Raw genomic sequence first — 19961 nt, 5'->3', positions numbered from 1 at the left:
AAGCTTAGCAACTGAAACGAGGAAAAAAAACTAAAGTTATTCTACAAAAGCTCTAAGCAGTCTTTAATTTCAACATGAAATTTCTTAAATGATTATGTAGATGATGAATAGCTATTCTTTGAAATGCACCTAACCCACAAGGACAACTTGAAATTAACATTAACATGAAGTGTCAGGTAAAGAATGTCCATCTTCTTCTATATCAACAGCTATCAGCACTCACATTTTGGATTTTTAAGGTACTTTCAGAAAGGTCTCCTCAAAATCATAAAGTTGAAGTGCCATTTAAAAAAGGAACCTCGGATAAAATACTTTATATCAAATTGAGCAAAGAGAAACATCAGATTTTAGTTTTGTACTCCTATTAAGTCTATTTTGCCTACAGAATTTTGTCTGTAATATAATTAAGTGGTTTAATATACATTATTCTACAATTGCCATTTACTCAAGAAGTGCAAGTCTGGTTAAAAATGAAAAATATTTGTTCATTGTCTGCATCGCAAGTTTATAGCCAGCAGCATACTAAAACAGAAAAAACCCTACCGATTAGACAAGCTGTTTTCTAAAGTACTTAGTTGCTAGCAGATATGCATTACCATACTACATTGAGATGTTTTGTAGCTCAATATAAAAAAGCCCTGTAAAAGTGCAAGTGATTCAGCTATCATTCAATGAAAGGACAGATCAAGTTAAGGGGCACCACACAAGGTAATAGTGTGTTTGTTTACAACAGGATGCCATGACTAGACTAAACTTGCCTCATGCTCTGAGGTGCCTAAATATTAATTACTGAAAAGTAGCCGTATCAGTTAAGATAGCATTTTCTTTTCCTGCTGCCTCTAGTCAACAAGTTTCCTTTCTCTGTCTCCAGTTCAGCACAAAAGATTCAAGTCGTAAAATCCTTTCATTCACAAGTTTATGCTGAATAGCATAAAACAGCAGGGTCAGCACTTGCATTCTGCTTTGCACGAAGGAATAAACATTGCTTATATAGCTCAGCTGAAACAAATCTGAAATAATAATATAGACAGCAGAAGGCTAATGCATTTTTAGGGTCATAGGGCTCTATGGCCCTCTCTTGAAGGTCACCTGCAAGGGACATTAGTGCACTGAATTCAAAATTAAGTAGCAGGTTATTTTTAGAATGATTTTAAAAGCCAGAAATTCTAAGATAATGTAATTTTTATTCAACTGTTAAACTTTACTCTATTAAAAAAGGTAAAAAAAAAGTCACCCATACCATCACCGATATACCTTTAGTACATGAATTAGAAGTGAGGGTGAGGTAAGGACAAAGTGAATGCTTTCACATACCACCAAAAGCCTTAAAGTTAAGTGTGTTTGAGGAAATACCAACTTTCAGTTTCTCCAATAAAACAGTTGTATGCTTTTCCCCCTCCCAGAAGATAATCTCTTTGAACATTTACTCTAAGTAGTTTTCCTTCTAATTGCATGTTTCAAATGCTTCGATTCTCAATTATGAGCACACTTTAAAATGGTGGATTTAACTCACTGCTGCAAAACAGCAGAGGCGCACATGTGTGAACCATGTAGCAACAACTGATCTCATCCAAGTCCAAAGTCCAAAATAAACATAATCTAAAGGAATTCAGGATCACCATGTAATTATGAAAACACCTTTTAACATATTATGTTTGAGTTAGTAAAGTTACAGCCTATTTCAGTGTATTTTATATGCCCAGTTTCAGTAGAAGGTAAATTAAAACCCCTGGGGAAATGCATGCAGATTATGGAAAACAGTCCTTAAAAGTCTAATAGCATTAAGCACACCAACTTTCCACTGCATATGCCACTGTGCAAACATCATACTTTATCTACGCGACATGCTTCAGTAAACTCTCCTCATTTTTTGTTTGCAGAAAACTACCTGCGCAGTCTTCTGGAACACAGAAAAATCATGACATATGGAACAGACTATCAAAATCCTGCTAGCTGAGGAAGAACTTGCATGTATTTCCTGCAATTTGTGTGGTTGTGAAGGTACAACTGACAACAATAACTTAATTGTATAAGAACTGAAAGACAAACCTGGACCTGCTGAAAAGCTTTCAGTCTCTTCTTGAATCTAGAAGGTAAAACAAAATCACATCCTCGAGCTAGCAATGCCAACTCCTTTCTTAGATCAGGATCTTGCCGCAAAGAAATCTCCTTTATCCTCATGCTTTCGGATTTCATATAATGTCTCTGTGTGCCAGTCCAGGCACTTGAGTCCCAGTAAATAGCAGAGCTGTTGTATTATCACACAGTGCCACTTAAAGCAGCAGCTGCGCCCGAGTTCTGTGATATTATAAGAGAGTCAGCTCAACTTCGCCTGCTCCATACATTAAAGGGAACTTGGCTGGAATCGCAAAAACAGATTGGAAAGTCACTTTGAGGGCCTGCCCTTTCGTACATGCATTCCAAAGTCTAAATGGGACAGTATGGAAAAAAACAAACCTGTTTGGAGGAGCATCTATAAAAGCAGCTTCCAATTTTAAAAAAGCAAGCCTTAGAGGAATGCAGAGAGGCCAGCCGTGGTCATTTTGTAGCTTCCTCCTCCTCCCATCCCCCTCAGCTTTTCCTTATGTCACAAAACACTCACTGTCTAGCTTCAATGAAGTACCTCACCGAAGGATAAGGCTTATTACACAGCAATTAAATTCCTTTTAACTCTTCAGTCCTTTAGCAGGAACCCTATTACACTGGGAAAATGAAGACAACGACAGAAAGAGCTGCAGACAGACTTTCAGAGTGGCTCACAATGTCATGGAATAGATTTTTTTTACATGCATCGAGATCTAAGTTACTGTATCACAAGAACGTAATCATTCAAATGCTAAGGCAGTAGCAGAAGTGAGGCAAATGTTACCACAATGAGATGCTGCTTTAAATCATGTTTTACAGAAAAGCTACATTAGAAATATCAATGATGTAGCAAAATCTGAAAAAAGTTGACAGGATACTTTTTTTTGCTTAAATAGGAGTTTTATAAACATTAAGATCCACATACTAGATTGGATACCTGCCACATTTCAGTAGCACTAAAGTTAGATTCAGCTACCACTCTATTTTCAGTTTATTGACTCTCAAATACATTTTATGAGGGGGTGAGGCCATGTTTTAACCCACAGCAATCTTCTTCCCAGAAACAGAAATCTGATAAGCTTTTGTGGAAATTAGTGACCTTCTGCCCTTCCTCCTTTATGGTTTTATGTACATTAGTTGATAACTGGTGAAGTTTTCACATTTTAAATGGGTATATCTTTACCATAGCAATCTTTAGGAAATGCTATTATTTTGATGAAGTGTTTTCAAATATCACTGTTACAGCTATGGGTATGGCAACTCTTGCTATTCCAGTTCAAGCTGTGAACACTCTTAGCACCCACAAATTCTCTAAGATGTTGGTATGTTGCCCATTCATTATCTGTACCTCATCATGCACAAGTTTAAGCATAAAAGATCTGGCCAGTCTTACTCTGTTTTCATCCCTCATGATCTAAATAAGGCCACTTTTTTGATTACACAAAGATGTACACAGCCCAAGAAACACTAAAACAACTCTTTCACCACTAAGTTCTAGATTTCTCTTACTGAGCTGCATTATTTTATCCCCACGCTGTTATCTATAATCTTTAGTCCTATTCATCCATTCATAGCCATGCTGTCATGTAACAATATATTAAAACCCCACAGTAAATATCCTTGTAAGATTAAGAAGAAAAGGAAACTATGTAAAAGTACTAGTGAAACATGATTTGTCTTAATTGGATCCTTTTTAGTTTATCACACACTGTTAGAAAGTAAATGACGACAAAAAGCCTGTTTTCTTGTTTTTAAATTAGTATCCAGTTTTGCCCACGTGCTTCTTTATTGCAACTCGTTATGAAGATATTTATTTCTTTCGGAAGTGGGAGAACAAGAAAGGAATTGACGAGGCAAGAGTCAGACATGTTGTCGTTGGCATGACCAGACTATCAAACTGCATCGAGCAAAACTGGCTGTCACTCACTGTCTTAGGAAGATCAAATCAACTAACCTGCGATAACCCTCGGGCCACAGGGAAGCCAGCGGGGAGCTGGGCATGCAGCACACAACAGCAGCATGCCTGGAACTTGAGACGAAGGACTGAGGTGTTAGAGTAGGAGAAGAATCCTACTCTGGCAGCAGATAGCCGTTCCAGACCAAGATGTTTGGGGAAGGTCAGGAAGGTTGTATTGCAAGGCAGACTGCATTTCAGCTTAGGCAAAATAGGCCTTACTTAAAGTAAGGAAAGGTATCTTCTCACCTAAATGGCTTTCTATTTTCACCCCTTTTCATAGAATCATAGAGGTGGTGTGCTCCCATTCACTACTACATTCATGGCCTTGCTTGAGGTGGGTGTAGTATGTCATTAAGATGACTGACTGCCCCGTGGAGAGCTAACCTAAAAGACTGGAGCTCCAGTTCACCTGAACCTGTTGAAGGAGCCTCAGTAAGAAATCAGTGTTCTGAACTCCATTTTGGAAAGAGTTGCAGATTTCCCTCCTTTTTTCAAACGGAGCTGAGTCCATCACCACTTAAGCAGCATATTATGTTCAGTATTTTGAATACTCTGGATTTTGTTGTCATAATATTACTTCACTGCCTAAGGTAGATGTCAAGTCAATCCCACTGTTAGCCTAATATTGTTTTAGCACTACTCGCACTAGTCTGGTTTCAAACCTAGTAGTCATTTACATACCTGCGTCAAAAGTTCACAGGTTGCAATATATGAAGAATCTACATGCAATTGAGCATTTAGTTGCAATACGTTGTGAGAGGTAAGTGCAGTGGCAGCTATTAATCATTTCCTTTTCACCATCTGAACAGAAAAGGGTTTTGTATTGCCACATTTAAGGAGATACAAGCATTGGTAAAGCAATGCGGTCAAGAACCCCCTAAGATTTGTTTTAACCTTTTCAGTCATGAATTAGCCACAGGGGAAAGGGAAAGTCAGTTTCCACCCAGATTGAACTAGGAGTGTTCAGGTATAGTGTTACATTTATTCTAAATCTGAATTCTCTCCAGTGAAAGCTATGGCAAAATCCTTTCCTGGGTGAAGGGCTGGATGCCAGCCATGAAGCTCTTCAAGTATCCTGGCAGCTTATTATTAGCTAGATAAACAGAGGGGAAGATGCATGCTCAGAGCTTCCTTACAAAGCTAAAGATACACACTATGAATGGATCTGACTCAAGGGACTGTGGCTAAAGAGTTTACCACTTTAACAGAGACCTGAACATACAAAATAGCAGTGTAGTATTTATGTGGCTTTAACACAGAAGTATTAAAGTGAGACAAAGATGAGGATCACTAATATTTGGGGTAACGTGGAAGAAATAGAAACCTGAAGAGTACCTCAAAAAACCTTAAGCATTTGCCTACAAAAATGCGATTTCTTGTCAGAAGCATACGCTGACAGTAGATTTAGTCTTAAGAATGGGGAACTGACCTCAAGTCTCTGGAAAAAAGCACCCAAGCATTAAGTTAAATATGTAATAAGATGTATTCAGCCATACAAAACCTTTAGTTGCTGGGGTCCCGTTTTCAACCCAGTAACACATGAATCAAGGTAACAGAAAGCCTGTTTGGCCTTTGGAGACAGTTTAAATAAAGCCTGAATGAGCAAGCTCAATGGCAACATTGTACAACCTAATAGAATGCCTCAGCCTATGATGCTGCAGAAGTTAGGGTGGCTCCTGGGTTAACTATGGAAAGAGAACTGTCATATCTCCACAACAGTCAACTAAAGGGGCGTGCAACTAGGGTAACCCTTTCCAAAAGAAACTGATTAGTGAGGGGCAGAAAAGAGCAGTTAAGAGAAGATAACTAAGGCAAGGTAGCGTCTTTATCAATATAGAAAAAAAAAGATGAAACAGCATGACTAACTTAGTACCAAAGATATTTCAGATGTTTAAAGTGGAAAAAAAAGGCACTATTAGTACAAGCAAATAGTTCAGGAAGATATATATAAAAAAGAAGTAAAGCAGCTAACGATGCTAAGTGAAACGCAGCTAATAATAGCTGCAGGAAAGACAAAGAAGAAATTACATAAATATACCAGAAGACAGACAAATGAAAGCAGCCGTTCTTTGCTAGACTAGGAAAACAAGCAAACAATACAAAAAGCCCTGAAATGCTGTATTCATTTCCCCCCCCCAGTCTTCACAAAAACATCGTGACTAGACTATCACCATTATTTAATATTATCAAGAGTTATTTCTAGACCAGATAGTCCATACTCGGCCTTTGATTTACTGAAAGATGCTGGAACTAGATATGCCTCATTATTTGCATAATAATTAGACATTTGATTGATAATTATTTGGTTTCCAACTCAGACCAAAGCTCCAGTCAGACTGAACTTCTAACAAATCTAACCCAATTTCTACAAAACATATTAGCATAATAGTAGATGCAAACAACATCACACTTCAGTAAACTTAATGCTCATTAAGTAGATGCATTATTTACACTAGTCTGCAGATCTTTAATCCTGCAGACCAGTGGTAGCCCATGGAACACTGTTGTAACAGCAGTTCTCAAGGTAATGAGTAAAAACCAAGGGGAAAGATTAGAAGGCAATGTCCATCTCTGTCAGATTTGATTTTATGACCTACGAAGTGAGAAAACACAACTTAGGCAGGCTTGGTAGCATCTGCAGTACCTTTCTGCTTAGTACTACATACAGCAACATCCATTGTTGACAGTCTAAATAAATGAATGAAGAATGATAGTGCTTCTCTTTGGAAAGAATGCTAAAACTCCCACTCAAGTCTTCAAAAAGGCCCTCATGGGGAAAACCTCTTTATAGCAATGGACTAAAGTCTCAGTTGCCCAAGTGTGTTGTTTTACATTATTATGGGCAATAAACAAAACACTCCCTTCTCAGGAGACTACAGTACATAGCAAGATTTACTGACCTTGAATTTTAGTAGTGCAGGTACTGTAAAACACAAGATGTCTAGAGAATGGGAAAATACAAGAATAAATGGGAAGTGACAAAGAAAATTCTGCTTTTTATCCATAAAACTGCCTAAGCAATCAAGAATATTAACATCTATTGACAAGGTGATCCACTCGGGGTGGGGGGGAACCCACTGATACTGATTTTTTAATATTGAATTCACAAATATTGATTTTTATTTTAATTTCCCAAAACCCCTGACTATCCTGAAATAAGGATGCACAAGGTGAAAACCTATCCATCCTTATACTGATAAGGAAAGGGATTTAATGACACCCCAAATAATCAGTTTTCCCAGTCCTTCAGACACTTATCTGACTTGCTTCTCACTAGTATCTTCCCATTTCTAACTGCTGTGTATGGGAAGAGAACAAGAGGACAATGCACTTGCGAGCTGAACAGAATAACAAAGTATTACTCTCCATCCCTAACTCTCCTTTGGATGAGTCACCCCTTTCCAGCAGTACACTGACAAAACCCAGGGGAGACGAAGTCTACAATGTCTAGATCACAGGAGGAATCAAGTTGTTATGCTCATACCCAGCTATCAGCTACCTAAACTGACGGCTTTAAAGTTACTGATAGTGTTTTGAGCATGGTGTGCTATACCAATGAACTGCTAGATGTTGTCACTGTGTAGTTAAGAAATCCACCTTCACAGTGAGAAACTGATCCTTTGGCCTTGGAAGGAAGTTCATGTGAATCTGGGTCTACACACACATTTTTTTTTCCTTGGAGGATGCAATGCCTCCCCATAGAACATGCGGACAATTAAAAAACAAGGAAGTCTTGCATGTACATACCTTCTCTAATGATTATTTAAATTTTCCAGTACTCTTGGTTTAGACAGAGCAATGCCTGAAGGGTCTTTCTACAGTTGCTAGGAGAATCCAGAATTTTTAGGAGGCATGACAGTGAATAAAAAGACACCAGTTAGATGTGAGATATACGGTCGTGTTGGTAGCCCAGGAAGGATGGGCTGATCAGATTCTCTGCGCATTACCAAAAGAATGCCATGTATGTACACCACGCCATGTGCTGTTATCAAATTATAAGCAAGATAAGATACATGTCACCTTGCTATGATTACACTGCCTGGAGTCCAAAGACATAGCATGGGCCTTTTTAGATTGCTAACTGCATCTGGCAGACTAACTTCAGCAAGCGTCAACACTAGATACTATAAAACTGAAGCCTGACAGTTAATGGATGGTTTATATTCCTTTCAGAACAATTCTCATGTTCCCTGCCATCTTAGGAAAACATTATCAGCTTACATTTTATTTATCTGCGTATAGCATAAACAGAGTTTTAATGGAAACAGGTTGTTGGAATGGTGCTCTACAGGCAGAACCTATTTACTATTCACGATCTTCAGATGACTCTATTCATCAGATCATGAAAACCGTGTACACCCTAATTGATGCTGCTGAGGTGGCTATTAAACACAGAAAGACATAAGCAAAATATCTAGTATGGATTATACAAATAAAAGTCACACTTGCTCTAGTAAGATGCCTGATTTTTACATTTTAGACGAACCATGATGCTACAGAGACTATCCACAGAGGAAGCTACAGTCCACAACATACACATTTGCAACTTTACGAAGGTAAGCCTCTGAATAGCAGAATAGGTTGAAATGAAGAATCAGTTCAGGCTGATACAGAATGCCACCGAGATTTTCCTACAGGAGACAGCAGCTTTTATAATGGAGTCCAATGTTTTGCATTATGCAACTTTTCAAAGTCACACGGGCCAGTCTGGATTATTTAGTCACTTCTAGATTAGTATTATTTACCTTGTGTCACCTTAATTTAGAAGTTGACAGAGTAATCTGGTATAAAGAACATGAATGACAATGTTTTATAACTGTCCAGCAACTTATTTAAACATTGCACCAGCTGTTCAGTACTTCTTCATTTTGACATGAACTGAATTTTCAATTAGTCCTTTCAAAAACACATTTATATCTTGGAATTTCATAATTTTCAAAACTAGAATGATTGGTGTATGAAAGTACAACCACTACTTTAATTCCAGCATCACAGGCTAACACAACATGTAATTTTGTCCCTGAAATCACAAGACAATAATTTTGAGTCAGAGACAGCTGCAGGACAGCTTCTTGCTTACGCTTTCACTTGAGATTTCCCTCCCCAAAGATCTTAAAGCAAAACCAACAGATTGGGAAGCTTAAGATACAACCTTGTTCCACAAGTCAGTCAGATCACAAATTGTAATTTATCAACCAACAATGGGATTTTGGTAGAATTCCTATAGAGACTTACTCTTGAACTAACACTACTGTGTTGATCATGAATCAGTATGAAGTCATTGCTGATATAGGAAATGCAGAGGCAACAGAAACTATACTCGTTTCTACAGAGCTAAATGAAAAGTCATGCACTTCCAAACTTGCAAGCAGGGTACAGTGGTAAAGGACAAAGCAAAGAAAGAAGGCAGAGCAAAGAAGCTGGTCACTGGTAACCACCTGAACTTTAGCTTTCAGTATGATAAAGAAAAGGGGCAACCATTACACATGAAGAAATAAGACTTAAGGAATAAGACAACTTACAGAGGTATAACACCACAAACACATTGCCAGAACAGCAACAGTACTCTTGACTAGCAATTTCCTCCATTCTCCACCACTGGAAGTCTTGATGTGAAGTCTAAATATTTTTCAAACATTCTAGAAGATCTTTCTAAAATACTAAGCTTAAATGTGTTACTTGATAAGTAAGCAAGTAGTCAAAATTTTAGGAGATACTTGCTGTTAACACACTAGAGTAAGACAACAAAATTGGTGATCTTTTGTTTAAAATCTTAAGTTACAACAGAAGACTTTAAAGTACTTGCTGTAAATGATGACTACTCATGAAGACTAGTAATAGACGGAAGACAAATCTAGCCCACTAAATGCTTTCAACATTATTTAATTTCAAATAGTTTGCTTTATTTCTTAGTCAATGACGTGTGCCACAAGGATGAAGATTATTTACGATATATCAGTGATGATCATATCTAGTAGAAACGTTTACAAACACTAGAATATTTACTGTTTATCAATACAAATCTAGCTTCTAAAGGAGTAAAACTGTATAGAAACTGTTCTCCTGCTTCAGCTGAACTCTGAAAACAGATCAGGTCAAGCCACTTCATAAGCTCTACAAGCTTGTTTGGTCAAGATAATGTCAAGAAGGTCCAATCAAACCTTGTTCACGGTGGGCACATTTACAACTCCGTTTTATAGATATTTTGCAGTATTTCCCTTGTCACCCACTCCTAAGGTCTTTCCCTGCATTCTCCTTGCATATAGATTTTAGAAATGTTGTGAAAGTCTCCTTGTAGTCTTCCAACTCATCTCATTTCTTGCCTGGAACCAGCCAAAGTTTCTAGTAAGATCTGCACAGAACAAATACGTAAGGCTAGTTCCATATGAAATGAAACTAAGCAGTATGCACAAGGTTATTTAAGCACATATCCCAACAGCCCTAAGAGCCCATTATCCCTGCAAGTACCTGCGGTCAAGAAACGGTACATGGGTGGCTGAACAGTTTCTAGCTATTTTTTTATAAAGAACAGCGATTGCTATGCAAAAGGGGCACATCTAACATTAAGTACCAAAATGCACTTCTAAAAGCATCTCCTGATCATGGTTAGCTTTCTGTGGACCCATTTTAAGATGTATCTGTTGTTTACAGAATACAAACTAATCTTATCTACCAAGACATTAATACCACCTGGTTAAGAAGACAAGAACACCACACTAACTCAACACAAAGGAGTTATTTACATATTATGCCACAGTTAGAACATTAAATTTAGTAACCATTTGTTGTGGACTGTAGAAAACGAGAGCGCTTAACTGGTATCTTCTTGAATCGATGCAACTACTTAAGTTGCCTAACTTTCATTGAGTTTTTCAAGACAGTTGTGTGTGCAAAGCCTCTAAAGTTGCAAAACTCAGCCATATGATATTACCATTGGTATTTTGTAGATTTTTCTCATAACATTGCTTGCTGAAAAATTCTGTGCAGTCATTGACTAGGTCTATCAGTGGACAAACTGGTTCACTGGATGAACTGCATTAATCGTTTTGTACTGCAGTAAGCCCACACATACTTTTAGCCTCAAGCTTATTTCTTGCTGACGGAGTAAGTGTAGGGCATATGGAAAGGTTCTCAAAAATATAAGACAGGTTCTCAAACATCATTGAGGGAAAAAAAGAAAGCTATCTCCTCTATATCTAATTTCCTCCCAGACCAACCACCTGTTAAAAGAATGAACTGTTTAAATGACTGATGTAAAGCTATAATTAAGTTTAAATGTTTTGAAAGACTGGACAGAGAGAAGCAACTGGAAGTAATGATCTCATACAGCTATGAACTTTTTTGTTTGCTTTTAAGTGACAGTTACTCACACAGGAGAGAGTGCCTGTGATGAATAAATTTCATCCAAATATTTGACTTTGTCCTGTGTCAGGATTCAGGTGAATTTTAAATTTGAAGAAAGCCACATATAATTCTGAATTCAATTTTTCAGCACTAGAAATGCCAAAACCTCTGAAGACTGAATGCAGCATATAAGAAGTATTTATGAGTTTCCAGTAGGACAGAAATATCTTCTCTTTCAAGTGCAACTGTCACTTTGAAAGAGGACAAAAGATCACTATTTCTTCTAACAAAGCACAATGCGTAAACAGAATTACTGCTAAGAAAAGTATAACATTTACATCCCAGGGTACAAGACGCAGCTAGAATGAAGAGCACTACCAACTGTGAATAACTTAGTTTCTCATTTATATATAAAATGAACAGCTGGTTCTCTAGTCAGGATAACAATTCTTCTATTCCAAGCTATTCAGTACAGCAAAGCCTAAGAAGAACAACAACATACTACCAGTGCTGCTTATGCTGACTGCTATTATTTCACCACACTTGAAACTAATAATGATTTTCTAGGAACACCTATAGCTGCACTCTTCTGGACCTTAATGTGAACTTCTGGCTGTCCTTCCTTTGTTGGCACCATAGAAGGACCTTTATTGTGAACACATTAGTGCTGACATCTGTCATAGTACCCTGTTATCATCGTAAAAGTACATCAGTTTGATACCAGGTTATTTACAGTCTGCCTTTAAGTCACGGGCTTGAGTTGGAAGCCAAGTCCGCCATCCTACCCACTTAGTGATGGGACATGGCACTATTAACACTAGCTTTGCATAATACAGAGTTAGGGAGCGTATGTGCTAGACCACACTCAGTCCTGCACCACGTAATCTGGCGTGCACTGCAATGCTAATACAGTTTACGTAACCCAGACTTAGTAGTTAACATTGCTTCTAGTATTAAGGTTTACTAGGTAGCAACTTGGATGCAGACTACATATAAGACTAGACACTTGAAATGTCAAGGCCGACATCAAAGCTTAATAACTACTTAAGTGAAAAGCTGACAGGATTCAAACACTGTCGTTCCTCTTACTTTTCTGACACTTTATGAGCATTATTTCTCTCCTTGCTAGTAGAAGGTGGTCCCCTAAATGAACTTCAAGCGCAGGTGCAGAACACAGATGGTTCACCACTGGTTTAAAGGATGCAGGTGTAAGCCTAGCTACCATTTAATTCAAGTCATCAGAAGAACTCATTTGTTCCAATAAGCAATGTTAAGTGTTATTATGCTCAAACTTCTGTCAATGTTAAAAGGTTTCATTCCAGTCTCCCTTTAAACTAAAACGGATTCTAGTAGTGCCACTCCATTTGGATCAACTAACTGGTAACGAAAATATGGCAAGAATGGTAGTGATGAAAAAAGCTATGCAGCAATATAGTAAAGTAGTAAAAAAATTACAAGTTACAGAAAAACAGGACAGTTAGCTTTAATAACTGTCATGGGATAACAAGCAGGAACAGTATGCTTGTCAAGCAAAAGATATACAGAAACCAATCCAAGAAGTACCTTTATATCAAAGGCTGACCCTGCAGAGAAACGGAAAATAACTTTGAAGTACTTCAGATCATATCACATTCTCTCTGCATCTCCCCCCCACGAAATGCCCATAGGGAATTCTGTGAATTGTTTCCCCAGATGCCTTGCACACCAGCTGGTTAGGATTAAACATCTTGCCTGCGGCATCTTTTAGGCCTTGAGGCCTGGCATTTTTGACAATGTGATGAACAGTGTACAATTGTGTATACCCCATATGTTTAAGATAATCTAGAGTGCCACAAACACTGTTAAGTCCATGTACAGTAGTGATAAGGGTTAGAAGAAAGCTATGCCAGCTACTCCTCAAGTTTCAAAGTTACAGCTATAGAATTTCCTTTCTTTACAAGAATGTACTCAAAATATTCAAGACTTAAATTGTCGATATTTTTCTATGCCTCTGATTTGCTGTTATTTTAATACATTTATTACATATACAAATCACAAGCCTACTTGCAGAATACTAGGCACTAGCAAGCACTTCGCACCACATAACAAAGATGACCAGAACTTTGCAATTACGGTGTTTGTACAATGGATGCAGTCAGATACTGACCTCACTCTGAATGACACCATGCAAGCGAAGGGGAAGTACCTCCCCTAAAGGAAAAAACCCATACCCTAAACAAACACTGTTTTGTTTTCACTTGCACTAAAACACACCATAAGAGGAATTTTCATGGTAGAGTTCTGTCTAGATATCAAAATGTGTGGGTGGATTAAGCCAACAGTTTATTCTGAATTAGTGTTTTTCCAGAACCTGGCTTTAAGTGCCCTGTCCAGATGAACAAATTCCTGTTCGAAGTGCCTCAGTTTTTTGTTCGTCTTTAACATAAAGACCACATAGGTGCTTTCATTATCTGAGAAAGTACTTTGGACTCGCTAATCAGTGGAGGGCTTCAACTATCTTGAAAGACAGCAAATTCTCCTCTGACAAGACATTAGTGTTTCAGCAAAAACACGTGGCAACTTCTGAATTTTGGAAAAAAATATAACCCTCAAACTTCAATTACAAGCTAACCTCTTAAAAAAGATCTCCTTGAATACAATAGCGGTCAGCTACAGTACTTTTAATGCTGTTTAACAGTTGCCATCAGACCACCAACTTGTTTTGCTCATATGCTACCATTTAAGGTGTTAAAAGATTAAATACCTAATTAGTTTCAAGACTGGTCTTCCAAGAATGCTTCCCATTCTGCAAAATGTGTTTTTTCTAACAAGTACAGAAACCTGTAGCATGAAAAAGTGGTTTCCTTCACATTCATACTTACTACCTAGTAACAACCTGATCATGACAGCTTTCTGTTATCAGCTTTATTCTTTGGTGTCCTTCAAAAAAGTTGCAGGAACATTTTAAGAAACAGGAAAACGTGTACAGCAACTTTACCCATAATCAAATGTAGTGATTCAGCTCAGTGATACTGAAAATGTAGCCTGCCAAGATGAGTTTACTGCTTGTACACTGCATCATGAGAATTCCTGTGTACAGCAAGAAAAAGTTTAATAAGATGCCTAAGTTGACTTATATAGTCCTAAAAGAAATAATTCTCCAGCTCTTCATGGCTGGATGTAAAAGCCCTTTCCTAATATCACCCTCAAGCACACAGACTTAAGCACATTAACTTTTACCATTTTCTAGGACTGCTATTTAGACTTTAAATCTGTATTACCAGACCTACAGTACAAGCTTTCTTTCTTAAAAAGTTATCTGAAACATTTTCTTCCATTTAGAGAAACGAGACAAGGACCTCAAACGTACTTAAACTCAGATGAGGTAGGTAAAACCATTGTGGCTCCATTTGTGAGCCATGATTAAGTGCACAAACCCAGATGCACCACTTTTGACTCTGCAGCGGGTAGTTTATGGATGTACGAGAAGGAAAAGGGGTATATTTTGCTTTCTATGAGAAAATACACTGTCATGGCAGAACATGCAATTATGCAACTCTTGGTGGTATTTTAAGAGTTGATGCCTGCTCCAAATGTAATTTACACTTCCTAAAGATTAGGAAACTTTGGATGAAGCTTAAGTTCAGCTGAATAATAAAGCCACAAATAAATTTCTTATTGCAGTCCAACTTCTTAAAAAAAAAACAACAACCAAAAAACCCCCAACAACCTAACCCTCTAGGTTCTCTCTCAGCACTATACAAACAATTCCAATTAAGTGAAGAATGTTACTCTTCATTAATCTCTTCTAGTTCTTCATGGCAGCTACTTAAAGCAATTGTCCAAAACACACAAAGAGAAATTACAGTACATGAGTTAGAGATCAAGTACATCAGGTGACAGTAGCTTTTAATGGAAACTCTCCCTTTGCTTGCTTTTATCTGACACAAGAATGAACTCAGCATCTGCTAACTCTCCACATTTCACTAGAACAGGAAATATAATGGTGTGAACATAAAGAGGAAAAAAAAAAAGTAAATCAATTGTCATGCCCTGCTGCCTGGCTAGTGATTACACATAAAATACAAGTCCCTATTATTTTAAAGTCAATCTAGACAAGCTTTTGACTGGAAGTGTGATGTCTTGAAACTAAGAAGTGGGGACTCCAAGTTGTCAAGCTAGATTTGAAAATTCGTATTTATGAAATCAAGGCAACGCTTCAGATTAAAAGTTTTAGTGCAAAACAATAGTCACGTTGTGACTCCTGTTGGTAGAAAGGTAAGTATATACATTCAATAGACACCAATAACATGGTGACAAGAGGTAACCGATAACATCCTCAGCTCTAACCTCTCTACCCTTACCAACCTGAGAAGGCTTCCCTGGGACACCAGGAGGTTTGGCCAGTGTATTGAGTTAGGCACCAAAGTATGTAGAGTGATTGGGAGCCACGACCACTTACAACTTACCAGTATTATTCAATTATATGAATTTATAGTCCTATAGCAGAAACAGCATGCCTCTTAAAAACTCCTTTGATGTAAGGCAGATCATATATGCAATGCTTAGTTTTGTCAGTCATCACATCATTTTCTATCCAATTTTGTTTTTACCATTTATGAAAAGGGCTAGACATTAGATTGAACTGAACTACAAGTTTAAAAAAAAAATCTCAGGTTGGGGGCAGGGGTGTCATTCTTGCACAGAGGGCATTGTCTATTATAAATCAAGACCTTCTTAGAAAGGAAGCATTGAGTGTACCAAGCAGTAGCAAAACAATTACTTTGTTAATATGCAGATTCAGTGGAGCCAAATTTGAGTCTTGTACTAACAATAGTGCCTGGTATCATTAGACAAAGGAATATTTGCAGTCAAGGCAGTATGTTATAAAAATAACACTGCAAACAAACACAGGGACTTACATTTATCCAGAGTTAGATTGCATTTAACAGTGGAAGGGCCTGTTACTGAAAGCATGACATCTGAAGCATGTATACCTGGTTTGGATTACCTCTGACAAAAGTAAGTTAAGTAAGAGGTATCCAGCAACTGTGATCTATTTAGTAAACTAAATAGCCTTTGTAAACTACCAGATCTGATAGAATGCTAGATTTTTCTCTTCATATAAAGCGTGTGATGTATTTCACGGATGACACCTGCTTTGTCATGGCTATCTGACCCATCTATCCAAGTTTCGGCTTTTGCAATTATTTCTCTTTCATTCTCCGACTGTAAATATGGGTCCTCCCCCACACTGGACACAAGGACATTACTGAAAACTATCTTTTTATTATAAGGCTCCTTCTAGCTTTTCCACCACTTCTGGTTTGTTCACGCCTGTTAAGAAATGCAAGAAAGCAGACACTAGCCCTAACCTTATTGCACAGGAGAGGCAATACTTCAGAAAGCAAGAATCACTTGTTTTGACTTTTCCTTATCTACGCTGCACCCACCGAAGCAAACATAACATGTAAATTAGTTGCAACACAGATCAGTATTGCATGATGTTTGAAATTATAGCTCAAAACCAGAGCAGATATACCAAATCTAATCAGCTGTACTGGATATGGAATTTTTAAGATGCCTTCCCCTCTGCAGTTTTGAAGAACAAGGGCAATATTGCTCTTGACAGAAAAATTATTGGAAATAGAAAACAGTTCCCTTTTCATTTTGTGTCAGGCATGTATGGCTTATAAAAAGCAACAGAGCTGCAAGGCGCCAAGACAGTCTTTTGGAAGTTTAGGCCACCTAGCCATTACTGCTAATGGCACAAAAACATCGACATTTTATGTTCAGTGCTGCTGCTTCACTCCACTCTCGACACCTCCTGTGGGGAAACTAATTACTTGCATAATTTGCCAATACCACAAACATAAAATTCAATTCCATTTAAACAAACAGGTCTAATAAGTAAGAAACAAACTTACTACTCTGGTTCCTGAGGATCGACGGGTTGCTCTAACATTAGAAATATTCCTTGGGCTGGCTGGAGTTGCCAAAGGAAGAGTAGTAGGAAGTTGAGGGGGACTGAAAGACATCAAAGGCAATCTGGTATCTCCTAATACGCATTGCTTGGAATTGGAATTTTTATTAGCAAACTTCTCATTTTTACCATTTCCTGAATCTCCATCACCAATCTCCGTTTTCTCCTCATTCTTGATTCTTCTCAAGCAGTCCTTTAGCATCAGCTGAGTTGCAGGCTGACTCAACCAGCACAAAAACAGTTCATCCACCTTCATTTTCAGTACAGGTTGCAGAACTTTCCCAGGTGACATTTTCTACCAGTTTCCCTTTTTGTTGGATCAAATTCAAAATAAAGGTTTGACAATCATCTACTTATTCCACTCGACTTTCAGTGTTTCATAGACTCCAGGACTCCTGTTAAGAAAAATACTATTATTTAATCTTACAGTTTTAACAAAGTTTTGATATTTATTCCCTCAAGATACCAACAGGCGTTGTGAGATACACCGCTAACACATGACTACAACAACATTTTGTAAGTGTAAGCCATTAATCAGTCAGAGTCAAATCCAGAGGATAATTTCTTTTAAAGTCATACTGTGTAAATGATGGAGACGGGAGAGAAAGAAATAGCTCTTTGAGAAAGTCTGAGTGCCATCTAACAAGTGTTCTCCAAGAACATGCATTAAAACATGCATTTATTATGCCAAATAGCCTTGAAAAGACTTACAATTGAACGTGCTAAGAACTAAATGTCTAAGCAGGTTATGCAAAGCCTTGGTGACAGTACAATTAAGATTTAAGAAGCAAGCCTTTCAGCCAAGAGATTTAGAGCTAAGACCAAAGGCTCAATTTTTATTCCAAGGTCCATGCTTCTGATTTAAAATCTTCCATTGCATATTGCAGCACAAGATGCATCCCGATATGAGCGATGCCCAGCTGAATTCCCAAAGATCCTTCCTCAGGATTTGATTTGACTGCCCACTTGGTACCACACAGTCATTCGATATTTTAAGAACTGATCTATTTGACATTCACTTTTACAGTTTTTTAAAGCCAATATGAAACATGATGTGATTCAAGAACTGGGATAGTATGATTTCAGGTTCGGTTGCTCACCTGAAACAAAGAGAACACAGATCTTTTTAGAGAGCCAGATGACTGGAGCTAAATACCAAGAACAGAACCCAAGTTACCATCGTCATCTCCACAATCAAATTACTTTGTCGCCTGGTACAGTTTAACTAAACCCTGTGTTTCCTCCTGATTTGTTTTTTGTTTTTTTTTTAAAAAAAAGTTTATCAATATTTGACCCATATGTAGAAGGCAGAAAAGATACGCAAATACATTGTCAAAGCAGCCTTAAACTGAGCACTTGAACTGGGAAATTAGTAACACCTAGCAAATGGATGCACTATTAAAATCAAAGCTCAGTCTTCATCCCACAGCAGAACTATAAACCTTGTAACACCGCACCAGTTAAACGTTGTACACCTCTCTGTTTAATGACTTAACAGCCAGGTTATTCCGCTGCTGAAACTGAGGGTCACGTTGTTTCGCGAGTTTTTTTCCAGATCAACGCTCCCACAGCGTCGACCGCTGCGCCAGCGAGCCCCCGGCAGCGCCTGCCCGGGCGGGAAGCAGAGCGGCGCCGGGCAGCACCAGCGGGCGCCCCCCGGAGCCCAGCCGGCCCCGCGGGCAGGCAGGACGGCCGACGAAGGCGGGCGGCCACGCCCGGCGACAAGCGGCGGGCACAGAGCCGGGCGCGGGGTGGCAGCGGCCGCCTCTGAGGAAAGGCCGGCCCGCAAGAGCCGCACCCGAGGGCCGGGGCGGGAGGAGGGCGGCGCCGCCCCGGGAGTGGGGAGGGGAACGGCTCACCGCTGCCGCACACCTGCCGGCCCCCGCTCCCCCCGGTGACGGCCGGCGGGCGGAGGGGCCGGGGCGAGGCGGCTTCGCACCGCGCCAAAGACCGGAGGGGGGGGGGGGGGGGTGGCGGCTGCGGGGCACGGGCGGGGCGCGCACCGCCGCGAGCCCGCCAGGAGAAAGGCCGCACCCACTCACCTGCCGCGCGCCGCGCCGCCCCTCCCGCCGCTGCCTTCAAATCCGCGCCTCCTTCCGGCCCGCCCCGCCCCGCCCGCCGACATCTCGCGAGAGCTCGACTCTCCCGCCCCGCCGGAGACGCGACGGGCGGTCACTATGGGAACAAGGGGGCGGGGCGCGGGAGGGGCACGCGGCGCTTTCTGCGTGCGTCGTGACGTCACAGCGGAGGATTGCGGTGGTCCGCCCTCCCCCCTCGCCCCGCCTTCCCAGCAGCCCTTGCGGCGGGAACGCCGGGGTGGGACCTCCGTCACCGCCCGCTCCCGTCACGGCGGCGGGCACGGCCCCCCTCGGCCCCTGCCGCTGGGGAGCCGCCTGGCCCAGCTCGGCCTCCGCCCCCGCCGAGGAGCCCCACGCGGGGCCGGGGCGGCCGCGCCGCGCCGTGCCGTGCCGTGCCGTTAGGGGCGGGGGGGGGAGTGAGGTGCTGGGGCGGGCCGGCGGGGCCTCCCGCCGCGAGAGCTGCGGGTTCGCGGTCAGAGCGGTGCCCCGCCGTGCCGCCGTCCCGGGCCGCTCCGCTCCCCCCCGCTCCCCGGGC

The 19961-nt window shown here is 40.1% G+C and overlaps 1 protein-coding gene across 5 annotated transcripts in view; it reads right to left on the bottom strand.

The window, feature by feature from the left end:
• Positions 1-19514, bottom strand: part of PPP2R3B (protein phosphatase 2 regulatory subunit B''beta) — a 54833-nt gene extending 35319 nt beyond the window's left edge. For 3 of the 5 annotated variants that reach the window (XR_015704787.1, XR_015704786.1, XM_087757882.1), the window contains exons 1-2: positions 19391-19514; positions 17293-17743 (exon numbers count right to left, since the gene is read on the bottom strand). Coding sequence is in view for 3 of the 5 variants with exons in the window: in XM_087757882.1 (XP_087614008.1) it covers positions 17293-17640 (348 nt within the window). In the remaining 2 variants the exon portion in view is untranslated. Of the gene's footprint in view, positions 1-2049; positions 2420-17292; positions 17744-18448; positions 18471-19390 lie in introns of those variants that run through there. The other 2 variants (XM_087757883.1, XM_087757884.1) reach the window with 2 other exon arrangements.
• Positions 19515-19961: the final 447 nt, after the last annotated feature.

The sequence above is a fragment of the Nipponia nippon genome, unplaced genomic scaffold (genome assembly GCF_047370975.1).
Source record: "Nipponia nippon isolate SJK-2023a ecotype South Korea unplaced genomic scaffold, ASM4737097v1 scaffold_2, whole genome shotgun sequence".
NCBI lineage: Eukaryota > Metazoa > Chordata > Aves > Pelecaniformes > Threskiornithidae > Nipponia > Nipponia nippon.
Note: the sequence above shows the minus strand (reverse complement) of the source record. Positions and strands in the feature narration are given on the sequence as shown.